The following is an 18,786-nucleotide window of genomic DNA, read 5'->3' as shown; positions in this document are numbered from 1 at the left end:
TTAAAAATGTTATATAGTTCAGCATGAGATGATCCAATCAGAGGACATACAATTCAACACAAAGGTAAATAGGTCCTTTAAAAAGATCAATCCAAAATGAAATGTAAACTAACAGGCCATCTAAAACTGAGAAAGTTTTCAGTACTTATCAATATTGCCCTGTATATCATGAATTATAAACTTAGCTGTATCCTGAATAATATTCTATAACATTTAGCTGCAAGATAAACATGAATAGAAACTTAAGTATGATCTCGATCAAAAATTCAGAGAGTTTTGTAAGAAAAAATTAACAAAAACTGCTCATTACAAAACCTTAGTTTTTCAGCTGAAATTATTCTATCTTAAATTGAAAGCAGTACTTCTAATGTACCTACCTAGACATTGGTAGAATAGTCCGTTCTTCATGGTAGTCGCTGTCGCATTCGTTTATGTACTCACGCAGAACTGTCAACACACGTACCATCCGTATTGCCTCCTGCCTTGCACAATTAATACTGTCTTTGTCACCATCTAGTACACACAGCGTATCATAAGAGGCCTTCAATCGATCAAAACATGACTGAATGAAGTCTTCATGAATCTCTACCTAGTTGTGAAAATATCGGTATCACTTAGGCACTGCAAACAGATGTGAAGTTACAAAATCTTCAACTCCCTTAAGCAATAACCTATTTTTCTTTCCCACACACCCTGCCTCGCTTTCCTCCATTACTCATCATACATCCAAAGGTACATCACTTGAAAATATTCAGAGATAGCAAGAATTGTAAAGTAGAAACTTGCAATTGCGAATTTGTTCAGCAAGAAAATCTCTAAATGACAAAGAGCACACATGACCTTCCAAGTTCATAAAAGTCTACACTGAGCAGGCACAATCTTCAGAGTGGAACACCTACCTGGTTAACCTGCAATCTTGGGCCAAGATTTGTGTATATTTCTTTTAGCAGGTCGATCGCTCTACTGGCAATGTCATCACTTCCTTGAATTACAACCTGTTGAACACGCAACAGTCAAGACATTAAAAACTCTCAGCAAAAAGCATGAACTCTAGTCCAACTTCACAATTATTTTCAATATATAACTTCAAATAATGATACAAAATTCTTCCAAGTCGCACTCAGGTGTGTCCTCGGATGTTGCCTAAATGTTTGAATCATTCAACCATCCAGAGGAAGAGCACAGCTCAATGGAAAGCCTGGCACCATAAAACAAACTGGTTTCATATCAGTAATTATACATTTCATTCCTATAATGAGAACTTTTTCACCAAAACTTGGAAGAGAAAAACCAGCGTATAATTACGTCCGAGATGGATAACCCCTTCTCCAAAGCAATGAACCATGCACCGAGATATCTGAAGTGTATCAGATATTGTGCAATATTGGAGATATCAGATTCAATTGGATTTTTTACTGTAATAACTTAATTTTCTAAGACCTATTGTTCAATCTGCACAAAAGAGAATCTTCAAATACCAGTTTAGTCCCATGACTTAAACTAGCTGCTATCAAGATGTAACAAATACACGTTCAATAAATATTTCCAGCAATGAAATGTGCGACAACTACAATCAATTTACTATTAGGGCAGCATCGTGGCACAGTGGTTAGCCAGGGACCCGGGTTTGATTCCCGGCTTGAGTCACTGTCTGTGCGGAGTCAGCACGTTCTCCCCGTGTCTGCGTGGGTTTCCTCCAGGTGCTCCAGTTTCCTCCCACAGTTGAAAAGACGTGGTTAGGTGCATTGGCCGTGCTGAATTCTCCCAGTGTACCCAAACAGGTGCCGGTGTGTGGCGACTGGGGGATTTTCACAATAAACTATTGTTTGTGATTTAACTAGTCAGGTTCTGGCATTTGAACATTTATGCATGAAATGTGTATTCTTAATCAAAGATGACTTTAGACTCCAGAGGATATTTAGAAATCCATCGCTGGAGAAATCTTTCGCACTGTGGATGATGTCTCAGAACGCAAAATCATTGGTAATCATCATAAGCTATATCGTACAGGTGGGATTACTGCATTCATTCTCCCATTTATTTTTGAATCATGGGCAACAGCAGGAAAAGGAGTCAATTTAAACATGTTATACTTCAAATATGCAGACACTGTTCAAGCAGTGCAGGGAAAATAAAGCAGTTATCCTCATGGATCACATTAATATCCACTGTTCACATCATACATCTGAATGTACCAAACCATGACGCTTCAACAGGTAGCCAGCAATAAAAGAAACAGCATTATCTACAAATTGGAAGATAGCCAAAATTCACTGTCAAGTACACTGACCAATCAAGTATTTTTCTACGCACACAATTCTCATTTACTATTATTTTTTACAACACACCAACCATTTAATAATCAGAATACCACAACTATATTGAGAATTTCGGGAATGTTACGTTGAGCTTTGCACTCGGTTTTCCTCAGACATCCATCACATCTATTCCAGTTTCTACACAGTACCCTGTTTATACAATATGTTATTTTACAAAGACGCAAGGATGGTGGAGCTGGGAGAGAAATGATTCTGGGGTACAACGCACACAAGATCTTAAAAAATAAAAGGAGGTCAGCTATTCGGCCCTTCCAGCCTGCTCTGACATTCAATAAGATCGTGGCTGATCTGATTATCATTTTACTTCCGTGCCTATCCCCCAAAACACTAGACTTCCTTGTCCATTAAATATTTGTTCAACTCAGTCTTGAACATATTCAATGGTCCAACCTCCACTTTCTCTGGGCAAAGAATTGCAAAGTCTAGCACTCAGAAAAAAATCTTTTGCTTTAAATGGGAGACCCCTTAGTTTGAAACTGTGCCCTCTAGTTCTAAACATCTCCACAAGGAGAAATATCCTCCCAGCATCCACAATTCTCGGTCCCCTCAGAACCTGTAATTCAATAAGGTCACCTCTCATTCTTCTTAACTCAAAATAGTACAGGCCTAACCTGCTCAATCTCTTTATCATGGGAATCAGTCAAGTGATGCTTGGCTGAACTACTTCCAATGCAATTATATCCCTCAAGTAAGGAATCAAAAACTGTACACAGTACTGCAGATGTGGTTCACTAAGGCCCTCTATAGATGTAGCAAGACTTAGTTACTTTTATACTCTATTCCCCTTGCATTGAAGACGAACATTTCATTTGCCTTCCCAATCACTTGGTGTACATGCATGCTAGCTTTTTACGATTCAAATTCCAAAACACCCAGACCCCTTTGTGCCAGATTTCTAGCCTCTATTTAAATAAAGTTCTTTGCTATTCTTCCTCCCAAAATGAACAATCTCTCATTTCCCAAATTATGCTCCACCTACCAACATTTTGTCTGTTCACTTAATCTATCTACATCCTTTCACAGACTCATTTGTCCTCTTCATAATGTGCTTTCCAACTTTGTGTCATAAGCAAATTTTGCTGGCATGGTCCAAGTCAATAAAATGGATTGTAAATCATTGAAGTGCTAGCACTGATCCCTGTGGCACTCCATTAGTTTGCCAACCCAAAAATAACCCATTCGTCCAGATTCATGTTAGCTATCCAATCCTCATGCATGTTATTGCCAACATCATGAGATCTTATTTTGTGTAGTAACCTTTTATATGGCACCACATGAAATGCCTTTTGGAAATTCAAATACACATCTACATGTTCCCTTTTTCCACATTAGAATTCTTTAAGTAATCAATATTTGCTCTTCATAAAATCAATTTGAATTTGCATAGTTGTATTGTGTCAAGCTATTACATCCTGAATAACGGAATCAAGCATTTTCTGCATGACATGCTTGGCTAATTGGCCTATAGTTTTCTGGTGAGATCACATCTGGAGTAATGTGTACAATATTGGTTTCCTTATTTAAGGAAAGATGTAAATGCATTAAAAACAGTTCAGGGAAGGCTTACTCGATATTATCAGGAATGGGCAGTTTGTCATATGAGTAAAACTCAGAGGTTAGAGCGGAGAGGAGTAAGAGGCAATTTGATCAAAACCTATAGGACCCCGAGGAGTATTGACAGGGTGGATGTAGAGAGAATGTTTCCACTAGTCAGAGAATCTAGAACCAGAAGTCGCTTTTAAAAATAAGAGATCATTCTCTCAAAGACAGAGATGAGGAGAAATGTTTTCTCTTAAAGGATCGAGTGTATCTGGAAACCTTCCTTGAAGACAGAATAAACAGAATCTTTGAGTATTTTTAAGGCAGAGCGAGATAGATTCTTGATTAACAAGGGGTGAAAGATAGGCAGCAGGCAGGAATGTGAGGTTGAGGCTACAATCAGATCAGCCATGATCTTATTGAGAGGTGGAGCAGGCTCAAGGGGCCAAGTGGCTACTCCTGCTCCTAATTTGTATGTTTGTATATTTGTCTGTTCTGGTTCATTCCTTTCCTGAATACAAGTGTTGCATTTGCACTTTTCCCATCTACTGGGAATTTCGGAAGATTGCAACCAATGCATGTACATCTCAGCAGCCATCAAGACCCTCAGATACAAGCCATTAGGTCCTTGGGACTTGTCAGCCTTTAGTTCTCAGTTTTCCCAGTACCTTTTCACTAGTGATTGTTTTAAATTCCTCCCTCCCTTGAATTTCTTGATTTTCACCCATTCTTTTCTCGCACTATAACTTCTCCCTCTTTATTCTAAGTTATTTCTAAGTTATTTGCTGGTTTCTAAGACAGTCTCAATTTTCTGACAAACAATAATCTTTGCAGCACTGTATGCCTTTTCTTTCAATTTGAGACCACTCTTAATTCTATCTTCAATGGTACCTTTGTCAGTTCATCTTCGAGTGTTCTGAAAATTCTCTCAAATGTCTACCACTGCTTCCCCACCATCTTACTATTTAACCTATTTTCCAGTCCATTTCAGACAACTTTGTCTTGATACCCTTTATATAAGCCTATACTATTCGGCACGGTGGCACAGTGGTTAGCTCTGCTACCTTACAGCACCAGGGACCCAGGTTCGAATCCTGGCTTGGGTCATTGTGCAGAGTCTGCACATTCTCCCCATGTCTGCATGGGTTTCCTCCAGGTGTTCTGGTTTCCTCTCAGTCCAAAAGACATGCTGATTTGATGCATTGGCCATGCTAAATTCTCCTTCAGTGTACCTGAGCAGGCACTGGAGTGTAGCGACTAGGGGATTTTCACAGTAACTTCATTGCAGTGTCAATGTCAGCCTACTTGTGACATTAACAAATAAACTTAAAACTTAATTCTAGACCCATGTTTCTGAGCACAAACTAACTGGTTTTCTAGCATGTTATGATCACTTGTTGCCTTCAGCCTGCTTTACTATGAGATAATTAATCCTGTCTCAGTACACATTACCAGGTCTAAAATAGCCTGCTCCTTGGTTGGCCCTAGAATTGATTGCTTTAAGAAATTGTCCCAAATACACTATGAACTCATCTTCCAGGCTACCTTTGCCAATTTTATTCATGCAATCTATATGAGGATTAAAATAGCCCATGATTATTGCAGCAGCTTTCTCACAAGCCCCCATCACTTCTCATGTATTCTCTGTCCTACTGTGCAGTTGTTAGGTTATAAACCACTCCCAAAAGTGTTTTGAAATGTTAAAAGAAAGACTGGTAATGCAAATTAAATCAATCTGACATTAGTTATAAGCATATCTTTAACCACAATCAAATGTTTTAAACATGGTCAAATTCATGGTCTTCGGCATCCAATGCAAAAGGTTCAAATTCAGTGTCACTTTGGTTAGACATCAGTGCAAGGATCTCATTTTGGATCAGATTTGGTGCTGTCAGTTTCAGAATCATCCTTCCACAATTAATCTTTCTCTCCAGCCATTGAATTCGATATTCCACGTCAATCTGATGGATTTGTTCATGAATGGCATTTGACAATTTAATGACTCAACAAAACAAAACATCAAGTGGGGCAGCAAGCACATTTCCAGTCTGTGAAAGTTATTTTTTCCATTGGCCATCAACACATTCCTTTCAGATCAAACATGATCATTTCATTGCTTGCTGAAGCACACATCCAAAGTTTGAGGTGCAGACATTAGACACCCTGGTATAACTGCAATTTGGGTGTGATTTCACCTCAATCTCATCAGCTCCTAGGGATCTGAACAGATTCCACTAGGAAGCTGTGTTTTTTGTATAAGCCACCGGGATGCTTAATCCACACATCATCAATCCCTAACTTCATTCCATCCTCAGCCAAGGACAGACAAAAACACCTGCAGGGAACTTTATTTTCGGCATGGTTTTACATTGAAAATTACCAGCGGCTTTAATTTCATTCCAACAGTCATGCAGCAGTGAAGCTTTATCTACTTGCCTTGTGGTTTTCACTACAACCGCTTTTGAACCTTTCCAATCCACAATTCGGCTGCTGCGCCAAACAAAATTCATGTGCGTTTCATCCATGTTGTCGGTGTAACACAATGGGCACTCATGTTTTTGTCGTTGTCTGATGAATTGCTGGAAACTGGTAATTTTGGCAGAGATATCTTTTTGTAGTCTCAGCGGTCTTGGCTTTCTGCCACATAAATTGGCTACAACAACTAGCTATATATATGCACTACATTTTTGGTGAGAGAACTGACAATTTTTGAGCTGCCATTTCAATATATGCTTCTCAAGATGAGCCAGTGGCTTGTACCTGCTCTCATAGCACATTTGGACTTTGGCACCTTCTTCAGGGTGGATTTCTTCTTCCACTCTCACGCCAGTTTTCACTCACACCGATTTCACTTGCATTAGCACAAGTTATGTGACGAGTGAGCAAATGTTACGGTTTTTAGCTTGAAACCAGCTTTGTATTTTGTTTTTGCTGAAAGACCCATTTTGGCAAGGTTTGCTGTGCAGGCATCCTGTGGGTCCTTTTAGCAACACAGCCCATATTGCCTGCTTGATCCCATGCGCTGGTTTATCAGCTAAGTAAAACATACATTTCTGAAGTGAAAAATTGAGTCTGACTCCTAACACCATTGACTTTTGTACTGTAATATACTGTTGTAATTTAAAGAGAGTTGGGCCATAAACTCATATGCTTATATATCTAGTTCTTACTCAAATCAATGACATCAAGCATTGTTTTTTGGTAATCAAGAGATTCTTGAGTTCAACACACAAACTACATACTCCAAGCCAGGTTTTTCATTTAATTCGAGAGGGGTTGAAAGGAGAATTTACACAAATTCAAGATTATAAATCATTTATCAACAGCTAACATATACAAAACAAGCTTGAGATTTATTTTTGTTTTCACAGGATGTGGGCATCGCTGGCTAGGCCAGCATTTACTGCATATCCTTAACCGACCTCGAGATGGTGATGAACTGCATTCTTGATTCATATAGTGCAGGTACACCCACAGTGCTGTCAGGGAAGGAGTTCCAGGATTTTGGCCCAGCAACAGCGAAGGGACAAAAATATAGTTCCAAGACAGGATGGTGTGGGATTTCGAGGGAAGCTTGCAGGTGCTCCTGAGCATATGCTGCTCTTGCCTTTCCTTATAGGTGGTACAGGTTGTAGGTTTCAAACATGCTGTCGAAGGATCCTTGCAGTGTATATTATGGGTGTATGTGTGTGTGTGTGTGTGGGTGTGGGTGTGGGTGAGAGAGATTTGGACAAGTTGAGTGAGTGGGCAAATGATTGGCAAATGCAGTATAATTTGGAGAAACGGGAAGGCAGATTACTATCTGAATGGTCATAAATTAGGAGAGCAGCATTGCAATGAGACCCAGATGTCTTCTCACACCAGTCACTGAAGGTAAGCATGCAGGTGCAGCAGTCAGTAAAAAGGGCAAATGGTATGTTGGCCTGCATTGCAAGAGGATTCATGCACAGGAGCAGGGATATCTTGATGCAAATATATAGGGCCTTGGTGAAGCCACACCTGGATAAGTGCGTGCAGTTTTGGTCTCCTTATTTGAGGAAGGATCTTGTTGCTTTACAGGGAATGCACAGACGGTTTACGAGACTGATTCCTGGGATGGCAGGACTGGCGTATGAGGAGAGATGGAGTCAGTTAGGATTGTATTCGCTGGACTTCAGAAGAATGAGGGGGGATCTCATAGAAGCCTATAAAATTCTAACAGGACTAAACAAGGTTGATGCAAGAAACATGTTCCTGATGGTTGGGGTGTCTAGAACCAGAGGTCACAGTCTGATAATACACGGTAGATGGGTTAGGACAGAGATGAGAAGCAATTTCTTCACCGAGAGAGTGGTCAGCCTATGGAATTCACCACCACAAGTAGTACTCGAGGCCAAAACATTGAATGTTTTCAAGGGGCAGTTAGATACAGCATTTGAAATGATGGGGATCAAAGGATTTTGGGGGGGGGGGGGGGGGCTTCCTGCTCCTATTTTCTATATTTCTGGTGTTGTTGGAACTACACATATCCAGGCAAGTGAAGACTACACCATCACACACCAACTTGTGCCTTGTCAATGGTGGACAGGCTTTGGGAAGTGAAGAGGTGAGTTACAGTGACTGGTCGAGTTCAGTCTCTGATCAATGGTAACCTCCAAGAAGTTAATCATGGGAGATTTCGCTGATGGTAATGCAATTGAATGTCAAGGGAGATGGTTGGACTCTCTCGTTGGAGATGGTCTTTGCCTGGCGCTTGCATGATCCAAATGTTACTTACCACTTATCAGCCCAAGCCTGAATGTTCATCAGGTCTTGCTACATTTGGACATAAAATGCTTCAGTATCTGCAGCGTTGAAGTAGTGATGAACATTGAACATTCATCAGTAGATATCTCCACTTCTAACCTTATAACGGGGTGCTAGGGGAGCTCAAAGGTCATGATAATGCAACTGACGGATGGTTAAGCCAAGGACACTACCCCGAGGAACTCCTGCAATCATGTACTGGACCTGAGACAACCACCACCTGGATGTGGGAGGACTGCAGGGCTTAGATTTGCTCCATTAGTTGTGGGATCACTTAGCTTCATTTATCACATGCTGTTTGGCATGCAAGTCATCCTGTGTTGTAGCTTCACCAGGTTGACATCTCTTTTTTAGGTGCTTGGTGCTACTTCCAGCATGTTCTTCATTGAACTAGGGTTGATCCCCCCTCCCAGCTTGATGGCAATGTTAGAGTGGGGGTATGCCAAGCCTTCAGGTTACAGATTGTGGCTGAATACAATTCTACTGCTGTTGGTGGCCAACAGCACCTCATGGATGCCCAGTTTTGAGCTGCTAAATCTGTTTGAAATATATCTCATTTAGCACGGCAGTAGTGCCACACAACACGTTGGAGAACATCCTCAATATGAAGATGGGACTTTTTCTCCAAATGAACTGTGCACTGATCACTCCTACCAACACTGTTATCGAGTAGTACAGTGAAAGTTAGACTGTTGAGGACATGTCAAGTAGATTTTTCCATTTTGTTGTTTGCTTCACCACTTACTACAGACCCAGCCTAGCAGATATGTCCTTTAGGACTCAGTCAGCTCAGTCAATGATGATGCAACTCTTGATGACGGACAATGAAGTCCCCTATCGAGAGTATATTGTGCCCTTGCCACCCTCAGTGGTTCTTCCAGTGGTGTTTAATATGGATGTGTACTGATTCATCAGCTGAGAAGGGAAGGCCACATCAACAGGAGGATTTCCTGCCAATGTTTGACTTGATGTCAATGTTGAAGACTCCAGGGCACCTTCCTCCCGACTGTACAACCATGTCTGGTGGGTCTGTCCTGTCAATAGACAGAAGATATCTAGGGATGGTGTTGTCTGGGACATTGCTTGCAAGGTATGACTTTGAGTATGACATATCAAGTCTGTGGGACAGCTCTCCCAATTTTGCTACAAGCCCCCAGATGTTAGTATGGAGGACTTTGCAGAGTGTGGCGGTCAGGATAACCAACCATCCCAGGCATTAGTGAATCAGATAGGCTTTTATGACAAGAATTAATGGCTTCATAGTCACTGTGATGAAAGACAGCTTTTAAATTCCAAATTTATTAATTGATTTTAAATTCCACTAGTGCTGTGGTCGTGTCACCACCTCCCCAATTTGTTCAAAATTCTCCTCATTTAAGTGAGCAAATTCAGACTGTTCGCATCTACCAAGGTCATTTACTTGCTATCAATTCATCCACAAAAGACCATATTTGTTGCTTTCCGCTGCTTTGATCAACAACATACAGTTGTCATTTTTTTTTTAAAAAGGATGATCTGGACACCAACAGCTTTCACCTTCCACCAATACCCAACTACAAACAACATCACATGCTGGAAACAGGTAACACAGCATCTGCAAAGTGAAATGTTACCTCTTCAAACTACCACACAACTTTACAAAACAATTAGTGCAACTGAAATGCCATTAATAATCTTAGTAATAAATTGAAATTGGTTTATGTTCTTACCCTCCAAAGATACTCCAGTCCTATTAACTCAAGATCATCCATCATATAAGCACGCCGTTTAGCTACAAGTTTCCCTTCTCGACAGTTCACAGCTTTGAAAAACCGTTCAAAGCACTTCATTCCATTTTCAGTTAAGAGAGAAGGATCCAGTTGCAGAACATTATTTTCAAAGAAGTCCTTGTTTATGTCTGGGTCTAAGTCAGGCTCATCCCCCATCAGCTTGGAAAACCACTTGAAACAGGCCTCACGATCACAAAGGTAGACAGCATTCTCAGCCAAGCATTTCCAGATTTGCTTGGCTTGAGGAGCACACAACCACAGCTGGCCATCCTTCAATAAAAATCTAAGGAATAAATACAGGTTAACATTTATGATAGAATTACTTTTTCAAGTAACAATTCACTTGTTGACTCACGTCCACAATCAGCATATTGTCAATGGCCAAGAGGACAGACAAGGGTTTTCCCATGCCAGTGATCTGAAACATTCCCTTAGAGTTACAGAAACATGACTGTGCAATTTTGCTTTTAAATCTTATCTTTGTTCTTTTCACCACCAGCAATACTTACTAGCCCACATCCCTTGCCTCCAACCCCAAGAAAACACACAACCTTTAGTCGCACCTCAAAACAGTAAGTGTGCAGAACAAATTGGAGCAGAGGACAACCATGAAACATCAACCCCTTTTGCACTTTATATCACACTGACAAACTAAAATGCAACAACAGTTTTTTCCTGTAACCAGTGGCACACAAAAGCAATGCATTCATGAAAATTATTTTTGCACGAGTTGCAAACAATCTGTGGCAAAGAAAGTTACAAATACAGGCAGTCTTTGGACTTGAAACACTATTGGTTCCTGAAAAATGGTTCTTGGGTCGAAACGTTACAAATTGGAACAGATTTTCCCATAAGAACAAGTTTGGAAACAAAGAGTCACCAAGAAAAAATGCCAGAACATTAGAGTGACTTAAAGTCAGGGATATAGGCAGTGCAGAACGTCGATATGCATGAATGAATGTTTCGACTGGTTTTCTGGCATAGCGTTGCTAAGTCAAGACCAACAATGTAAATTTGAAACAGGGTGTCAATTTATAAAGGTCCTAAGTGTCGTACCTTTTTTTTTTATACTTTTCCAATTCAATCAAATCAAATCCAATTCAGAGTCTCAACAAGTTGAGACATTTCAGATCCAGGCTGACAAGACAGGACGGGAGACCAAAACCACCCTGTCCTGGGCCTGATCTACATGAGTCAAGCTGATTGGAGAAGGGGGAGGATCCTCCTCCAAGACTTGAGCTCATTTGCATCTTAGCCAAAAGGCCAAGATGCCGCTTTTAAAAATTGCTTCATATGAAACATATGAAGCCTCAGCGTAACCTAATGACCTCAACCAAGTGCAGGCGATCCATACTGCACTTGATCTTAGCCAAAAGGCCGAGAAGCGATACCTTGAACATCATAAAGTCAAAGACTGCTTGTACAGGTTCATCCAAATACCTACTATTTAGGCCAATAAGGCAGTGGTTAGTCACATGGATGCGTGATACATAGAGGCAGCTTTGTATTCAAAGAATGATCCTCTTTACTTACATTTGCTATATAATTTTTCAATCATAACTTGTCATCTTGCAAGAGTGAACAATTCTTGTGAACAGGCTAGCACTTAAGTATAGGATCAAAACTCAAATGTGGATTCTTGGCAAAGTATTATTGAAAGATAAGTTTTAATTTAATCAACTATGTTTCATGTTACAAATATGCTAGCCTTGATCAAATAGAGTTTGATTGCACAATTTTTCATCCTCTGAAATCATTTACGTATTAGCATCCAGTCAGATGGAAGCAGATGTTTCTACTAGCTTAATGGTGCTTTTAGAAGCCTGATCCTCATGCATCCTCCATTTCACCAAACAAAGAAATAGATGTAACAGTTCACATTTTGCAAGGCTGAAGAAATTAGATGTACACGCAGCTTTAGAATTTGAAGCCGCATCTTTCTGGTTGAAAATCATGTTCCATGCTCTCAACTGCTGTGCAATCTCTACATTATGAACCATCAGCAATAGAAATCCTGATCAGTTTGCTTTCTAAACAGTAAAATCAATTTTCATACACAAATCAACTCACCTTAAGAAATTCAGTCTCTCTTGGACTTCTTGTACATGGCTATATCGACTCCCTGTCCTTACAGTCTGTGGATCGTACTCCGGATTCTCTGCAAGATACAAAATTCCTCATTAATGCACGTGAAAGTTATTGCACATTTAGTTACAAAATTCTAAGTGCAAAAGTTGCGGCACAACATTTGGCACCATATGCCCATTTCAAAACAAAGCCAAACAATTCACAGTTAAATAGGATTAGAACAGGGAGCAGACACTCAGTGTCTTCAAGGATCAGCCTAGAAAATGTGAAGTACATGTAATGAAGATGGAGCCCAGCACCTTCTGGCCGAGGCAAAGAGTGCTGTCACAGAGCTAAAACTGGCTGTGACTTATGAAATATATTGCATTATTCAAATATGTACAAAATTAGCTTTGCAACCAAGACCAGGCAGTATTATTAACTGGAAAATATCGTGCCTATGAAGCAGTAACCAATGTCATTCCATCAATACAAAAACAGAAAATGCTGGACAAACTCAACACGTTTAGAGTTATAGAGGTTTAGAGTTATAGAGCTTTACAGCATGGAAACAGGCCCTTCAGTCCAACTTGTCCATGCCGTCCTTTTTTGTTTAAAAAAAGCCCTTTAGTCCCAATTGCCCGCATTTGGCCCATATCCCTCTACACCCACCTTACCCATGTACACACACCACCCTCGGTGAAAAACTGCCCCTCTAGATCCTTTTGTATCTCTCCCCCTCATCTTAAACCTATGCCCACTAGTTTTAGACTCCCCTACCTTTGGGAAAATATATTGACAATCTAACTGATGCTCATTATTTTTTAGACCTCCATAAGCTCACCCCTCAGACTTCTACGCTCCAGAGAAAAAAGTCCCAGTCTATCCAGTCTTTCCTTATAACTCAAACCATTAAGTCCCGGTAGCATCCTAGTAAATCTTTTCTGCGCTCTTTCTAGTTTAATAATATCCTTTCTATAATAGGGTGACCAGAACGGTACACAGTATTCCAAGTGTGGCCTTACCAATGTCTTGTACAACTTCAACAAAATGTCCCAACTCCTGTATTCAATGTTCTGACCAATGGAACCAAACATGCTGAATGCCTTCTTCACCACGCTGTCCACCTGTGACTCCACTTTCAAGGAGCTATGTACCCATACTCCTAGATCTCTTTGTTCTGTAACTCTCCCCAACACCCTACCATTAACTGAGTAAGTCCTGCCCTGGTTCAATCTACCAAAATGCATCATCTCGCATTTATCCAAATTAAACTCCATCTGCCATTCATCAGCCCACTGGCCCAATTGATCAAGATCCCGTTGCAATCTGAGATAACCTTCTTCACTGTCCACTATGCCACCAATCTTGGTGCCATCTGCAAACTTACTAATCATGCCTCCTATATTCTCATTGAAATCATTAATATAAATGACAAATAACAGTGGACCCAGCACCGACCCCGGAGGCACACCGCTGGTCACAGGCCTCCAGTTTGAAAAACAACCCTCTACAACCACCACTCTGGCTTCTGTCATCAAGCCAATTTTCTATCCATTTAGCTACCTCACCCTGGATCCCAAGAGATCTAACCTTATGCAACAACCTACCATGCGGTACCTTGTCAAAGGCCTTACTAAAGTCCACGTAGACAACATCAACTGCACTGCCCTCATCTACCTTTTTAGTTACCCCTTCAAAAACCTCAATCAAATTTGAGGGACATGATTTTCCACTCACAAAGCCATGCTGACTGTCCCTAATCAGTCCTTGCATCTCTAAATGCCTGTAGATCCTGTCTCTCAAAATACCCTCCAACAACTTAGCCACCACAGATGTGAGGCTCACCGGCTTGTAGTTCCCAGGTTTTTCCCCTGCAGCCCTTGTTAAACAAAGGCACAACATTTGCCACCCTCCAATGTTTAGGCACTTCACCTGTGACTATCCTTGGTTCAAACATCTCTGCTAGGGGACCCACAATTTCCTCCCTAGCCTCCCACAATGTCCTGGGATACACTTCATCAGATCCCGGGGATTTATCTATCTTGGTGCGCTTTACGACTTCCAGCACCACCTCCTCTGTAATATGTACACTGCTCAAGACATCACTATTTATTTCCCCAAGTTCCCTAACATTCATGCTTTTCTCAACAGTAAATACTGATGAGAAGTATTCATTTAGGATCTCACCCATCTCTTGTGAATCCGCACATAGATTACCTTGCTGATCTTTAAGAGGCCCTACTCTCTTCCTAGTTACTCTTTTGGGCAGCATCTGGAGAGAGAATAGAGCCAACGTTTGGAGTCTGAAACACAAACGGCTGGCTCTCTTCCCTCTCCACAGATGCTGTCAGACCTGAGTTTCTCCAGCATATTCTGTTTTTGTTTCAGATTCCAACATCTGCAGTATTTTGCTTTTATCTTATTGTTCCATCAAAACTTGTTTTGGGTCTTCTCTGTTCATACAATTCCTAAATATGGACAGAACGTTTTGTGGACAGGTGATTTGCAGAAAGGAGACAAAGTACTGAAGGACCCATTATCCCGTAAACACAGTGAGAAGCAGCAGATTAATTTTAATCTGAATATAAGGTCATTGATACAAAATTAGGAACCATAAACGGATCGGTTTTACAATCCAATAATGATTGGGGTTAGCTTTGGCACTCTAGACAAACATAATTCTGGACCTAATGGGTATAAATTATGTGGAATTTGGGTGTTTTTGCTGGACTATGTAAGTATTTTTTTGCTGGACTATGTTACGATCTCTGTTGATGTTATAACTGAACAGGAAAATTCCAGAATGGAACCCTGGCTCAGAAGACCGTAATATTCACTAAACATGAAAAGTTTAATTAGAGATATAATGCTACCTTACTTTCCATCCTCCACCCACCCCCCCCCCCCCCAAGCTTTAAAGGATAATACCCCACTCTCTAACCAGATGGCCGATGCCATTCAACTGACCTGTGATTTTCTCCTCAAAATTCCCCCGGATGATTCTTGTGACTTCTTCCACACTCCACTCACACAAAGACGCACTTTAAAATTTTCTTTCAAACAATGCTTTCCATCAGCTGTTTTCATTAAGAATCCAGCTCCAAGTTTTCCAACTATCCTTTCAAACAAACACCAGGCAGCACGATGGCGCAGTGGTTAGCACTGCTGCCTCAGAGCGCCAGGGACCCAGGTTCAATTCCGGCCTGTCTGTCTGTCTGGAGTTTGCACATTCTCCCTGTGTCTGCATGGGTTTCCTGTGGGTGCTTGGAATATTGTGTACAGTTCTGGTCACCCTATTATAGACAGGATATTATTAAACTAGAAAGAGTGCCGAAAAGATTTACTGGGATGCTACCAGGACTTGATGGTTTGAGTTATAAGGAGAGACTGGATAGACTGAGACTATTTTCTCTGGAGCATAGGAGGCTGAGGGGTGATCTTATAGAGGTCTATAAAATAATGAGGGGCATAGATCAGCTAGATAGTCAATATCTTTTCCCAAAGGTAGGGGAGTCTAAAGCTAGTGGGCATAGGTTTAAGATGAGAGGGGAAAGATACAAAAGGGTCCAGAGGGGCAGTTTTCTTTTCCACGCAGAGGGTGGCGAGTGTCTAGAACAAGCTGCCAGAGGTAGTAGTAGAGGAGGATACAGTTTTGTCTGTTAAAAAGTGTTTCGACAGTTACATGGGTAAGATGGGTATAGCGGGATATGGACCAAATGTAGGCAATTGGAACTAGTTTAGGATTTTAAAAAAAGGGCTGCATGGACAAGTTGGGCCGAAGGGCTGTTTCCGTTTCCTCCCACTTCCCAAAAACGTGTGGATTAGTTTGATTGGCCATGCTAAATTGATCCTAGTGTGAGGGGATTAGCAGGCTAAATATCATAGAAACCCTACAGTGCAGAAGGAGGCCATTCGGCCCATCGAGTCTGCACCGACCACAATCCCACCCAGGCCCTACCCCCACATATTTTACCCGCTAATCCCTCTAACCTACACATCCCAGGACTCTAAGGGGCAATTTTTTAACCTGGCCAATCAACCTAACCCGCACATCTTTGGACTGTGGGAGGAAACCAGAGCACCCGGAGGAAACCCACTCAGACACGAGGAGAATGTGCAAACTCCACACAGACAGTGACCCAAGCCAGGAATCGAACCCGGGACCCTGGAGCTGTGAAGCAGCAGTGCTAACCACTGTGCTACCGTGCCGCCCTATGTAGGGTTACAGAATAGGGCCTGGGTGGGATTGTGGTCGGTGTGGATTCTATGGACTGAGTGGCCTGCTTCTGCACTGTAGGGATTCTATGAACAAGGACACCGTTCCACTGTTTTAATAAGAATTCAGTTCCATGTTTTCCAACTCCCCTTTCAGAATTCCTTTGCCTTGAATTGCAACATACATCCAAAATTGTACACAAAGTCAGGTACTCAGTCCCCAGAGTACAATTGCTTCAAAAACTAGTAATAAGAGCACCAAATCTAATGACTGCGTCAGATATGTGGTTTCCCTGCAGCTAACCTAATCAGCTCTATTCTTCCCAGGTCTGACTTTAACTTCCATAAGTATCCTGTTCAAAAGGCAGTTCCTTTTTGATCCTTTCTTCTTCAATATTCCTCGAGTTTCTTTTCTATTCCCTGGTTTCTAAAACTAACTGTCCTTTAATTCCTCTGAGGCTTGCTTTCACACACCTTATTCCATTGTTTGGTTTTCCTACTCCTAGAGGAGCCAAGAGTTGTTCACTCTCTTGCTTCATAGCCCCAACTGCTAGGATTTCAGTTAAAACTACATACAAAAAGTGCTCCTGGCTGCGAAGCAATGACATTTTACTCCTCAAAGTTTTTATTTGTTTTTCAGGCCGTAACTTCTCTAAGCACGATAGAAGCACAGTTTGAACTGACCAAAACCCCCATACATCCAAGTGCTTTTGTGTATCATGAATCAAATTAAAGTTTTACTCTTCTTGCATAGAACCATTAAATTAAATCCACTTAAATCTGTATCTTATTTCTAATATTTAACAATACAAATATAAGTCCCTTAAAACTATCCGTTTTCCTGATAACTAAATATTTAAAGGATAAATGAAACAGGTCGTGAAAAGAACTAACGTTACAGGTAAGTAAACTATTTACCATGAACAGCAAATACAAAAAATTACAAAATTTTGCAATACTACAAAATTAACAAGTCTCGTATGACTACAAATCAATGGGGAAACCAACTGCGAGACAAAGTAGCTAACTGCTGATCATGAAGTTAAAAATGTAAATTATTTGAGAAAAGAGTTTAAGATTGTACAACAACAAAGCTGAAATATTTACATAAACCCAGAAGAAAGAATATAGAGATCTTGGTGAAGCAGTCCATGATTCAGGAATGGACAGTCCAATGAACCAAATGTCGTCTTCTCATTCCAAGTTTCACATTCCTTCGTTAAGTGTACAATAATTAGCACATGGCATCATTGAAATAGGCAAAGAGGAACTTTTAGGAAATTATCAAAATGCATAAATATGGCGGGTAAGCATTTTGAGAAACCAGGACAGGAAAACAGGCAACAGGCCCAAATATGCCAAAAGCCTCAGGTTCTCAAACAGCAAAATGCTGAAAATAATACACAGAAATTTACACCATCACAAGAAAATGAGAATTTTTTTTAAAATTTGCATAATTTTTGAGTTGTGTGTTGCTATCATCAGCACATTTCTCTAGGAAGTGATGGAGGAATGAGGACAGTTCAGATCAAATTAAGAATATTACTGAAGTAATATCAGTTATTTTCTGTGGCTTATTATTTAAGATCAATATTTCTTGCAACATGCCAATGGGATTGACAAAAATAATTGATTTATTCAAGTGCTCATTGTTTTACTGCTTACTTGCTCCTTATTAAAAATGGAATTAAACTGATATTTGCTGATATTTATTCATATACTTGCTTGATAATTGCACAGCTAAGTCCTCATTTTAATCCATCTCTCCAAGTATGATGCCCTGAAGTGCAACACGATCAAGTATGGCACCTTTCCAAAAGCTAGGCATAAGACTTTCAAATTTAGAGATAGGAAGAAAGAACCCATCAAACAAAGAACAATACAGCACAGGAACAGGCCCTTCGGCCCTCCAAGCCTGCACCGATCATGTGTTCCTAACTAGACCATCCGTTTGTATCCCTCTATTTCCCAGTCTGTTCAATTACAGTAACCAATTACAGTCGGTTCAATTACAGTCGGTTCAATTACAGTAACCAATTCCACAAATTCAAATTTTGGGGAACTTTTCC

The 18,786-nt window shown here is 40.6% G+C and overlaps 1 protein-coding gene and 1 pseudogene across 1 annotated transcript in view; both read right to left on the bottom strand.

Annotated features, from left to right (window-relative positions):
* usp9 (ubiquitin specific peptidase 9) overlaps positions 1-18,786 on the bottom strand; it is a gene marked incomplete at its 3' end in the record, with an annotated part of 228,505 nt that overhangs the window by 118,087 nt on the left and 91,632 nt on the right. The window contains exons 15-18 of the mRNA XM_078231879.1: positions 12,503-12,590; positions 10,373-10,715; positions 900-995; positions 378-589 (exon numbers count right to left, since the gene is read on the bottom strand). Coding sequence (XP_078088005.1) covers positions 378-589; positions 900-995; positions 10,373-10,715; positions 12,503-12,590 — 739 coding nt within the window. The remainder of the gene's footprint in view (positions 1-377; positions 590-899; positions 996-10,372; positions 10,716-12,502; positions 12,591-18,786) is intronic.
* LOC144506680 (U2 spliceosomal RNA) lies at positions 11,642-11,821 on the bottom strand (annotated as a pseudogene).

Source organism: Mustelus asterias, chromosome 17, assembly GCF_964213995.1.
Source record: "Mustelus asterias chromosome 17, sMusAst1.hap1.1, whole genome shotgun sequence".
Lineage (NCBI taxonomy): Eukaryota > Metazoa > Chordata > Chondrichthyes > Carcharhiniformes > Triakidae > Mustelus > Mustelus asterias.
This window is presented reverse-complemented; position numbering and strand designations above follow the sequence as displayed.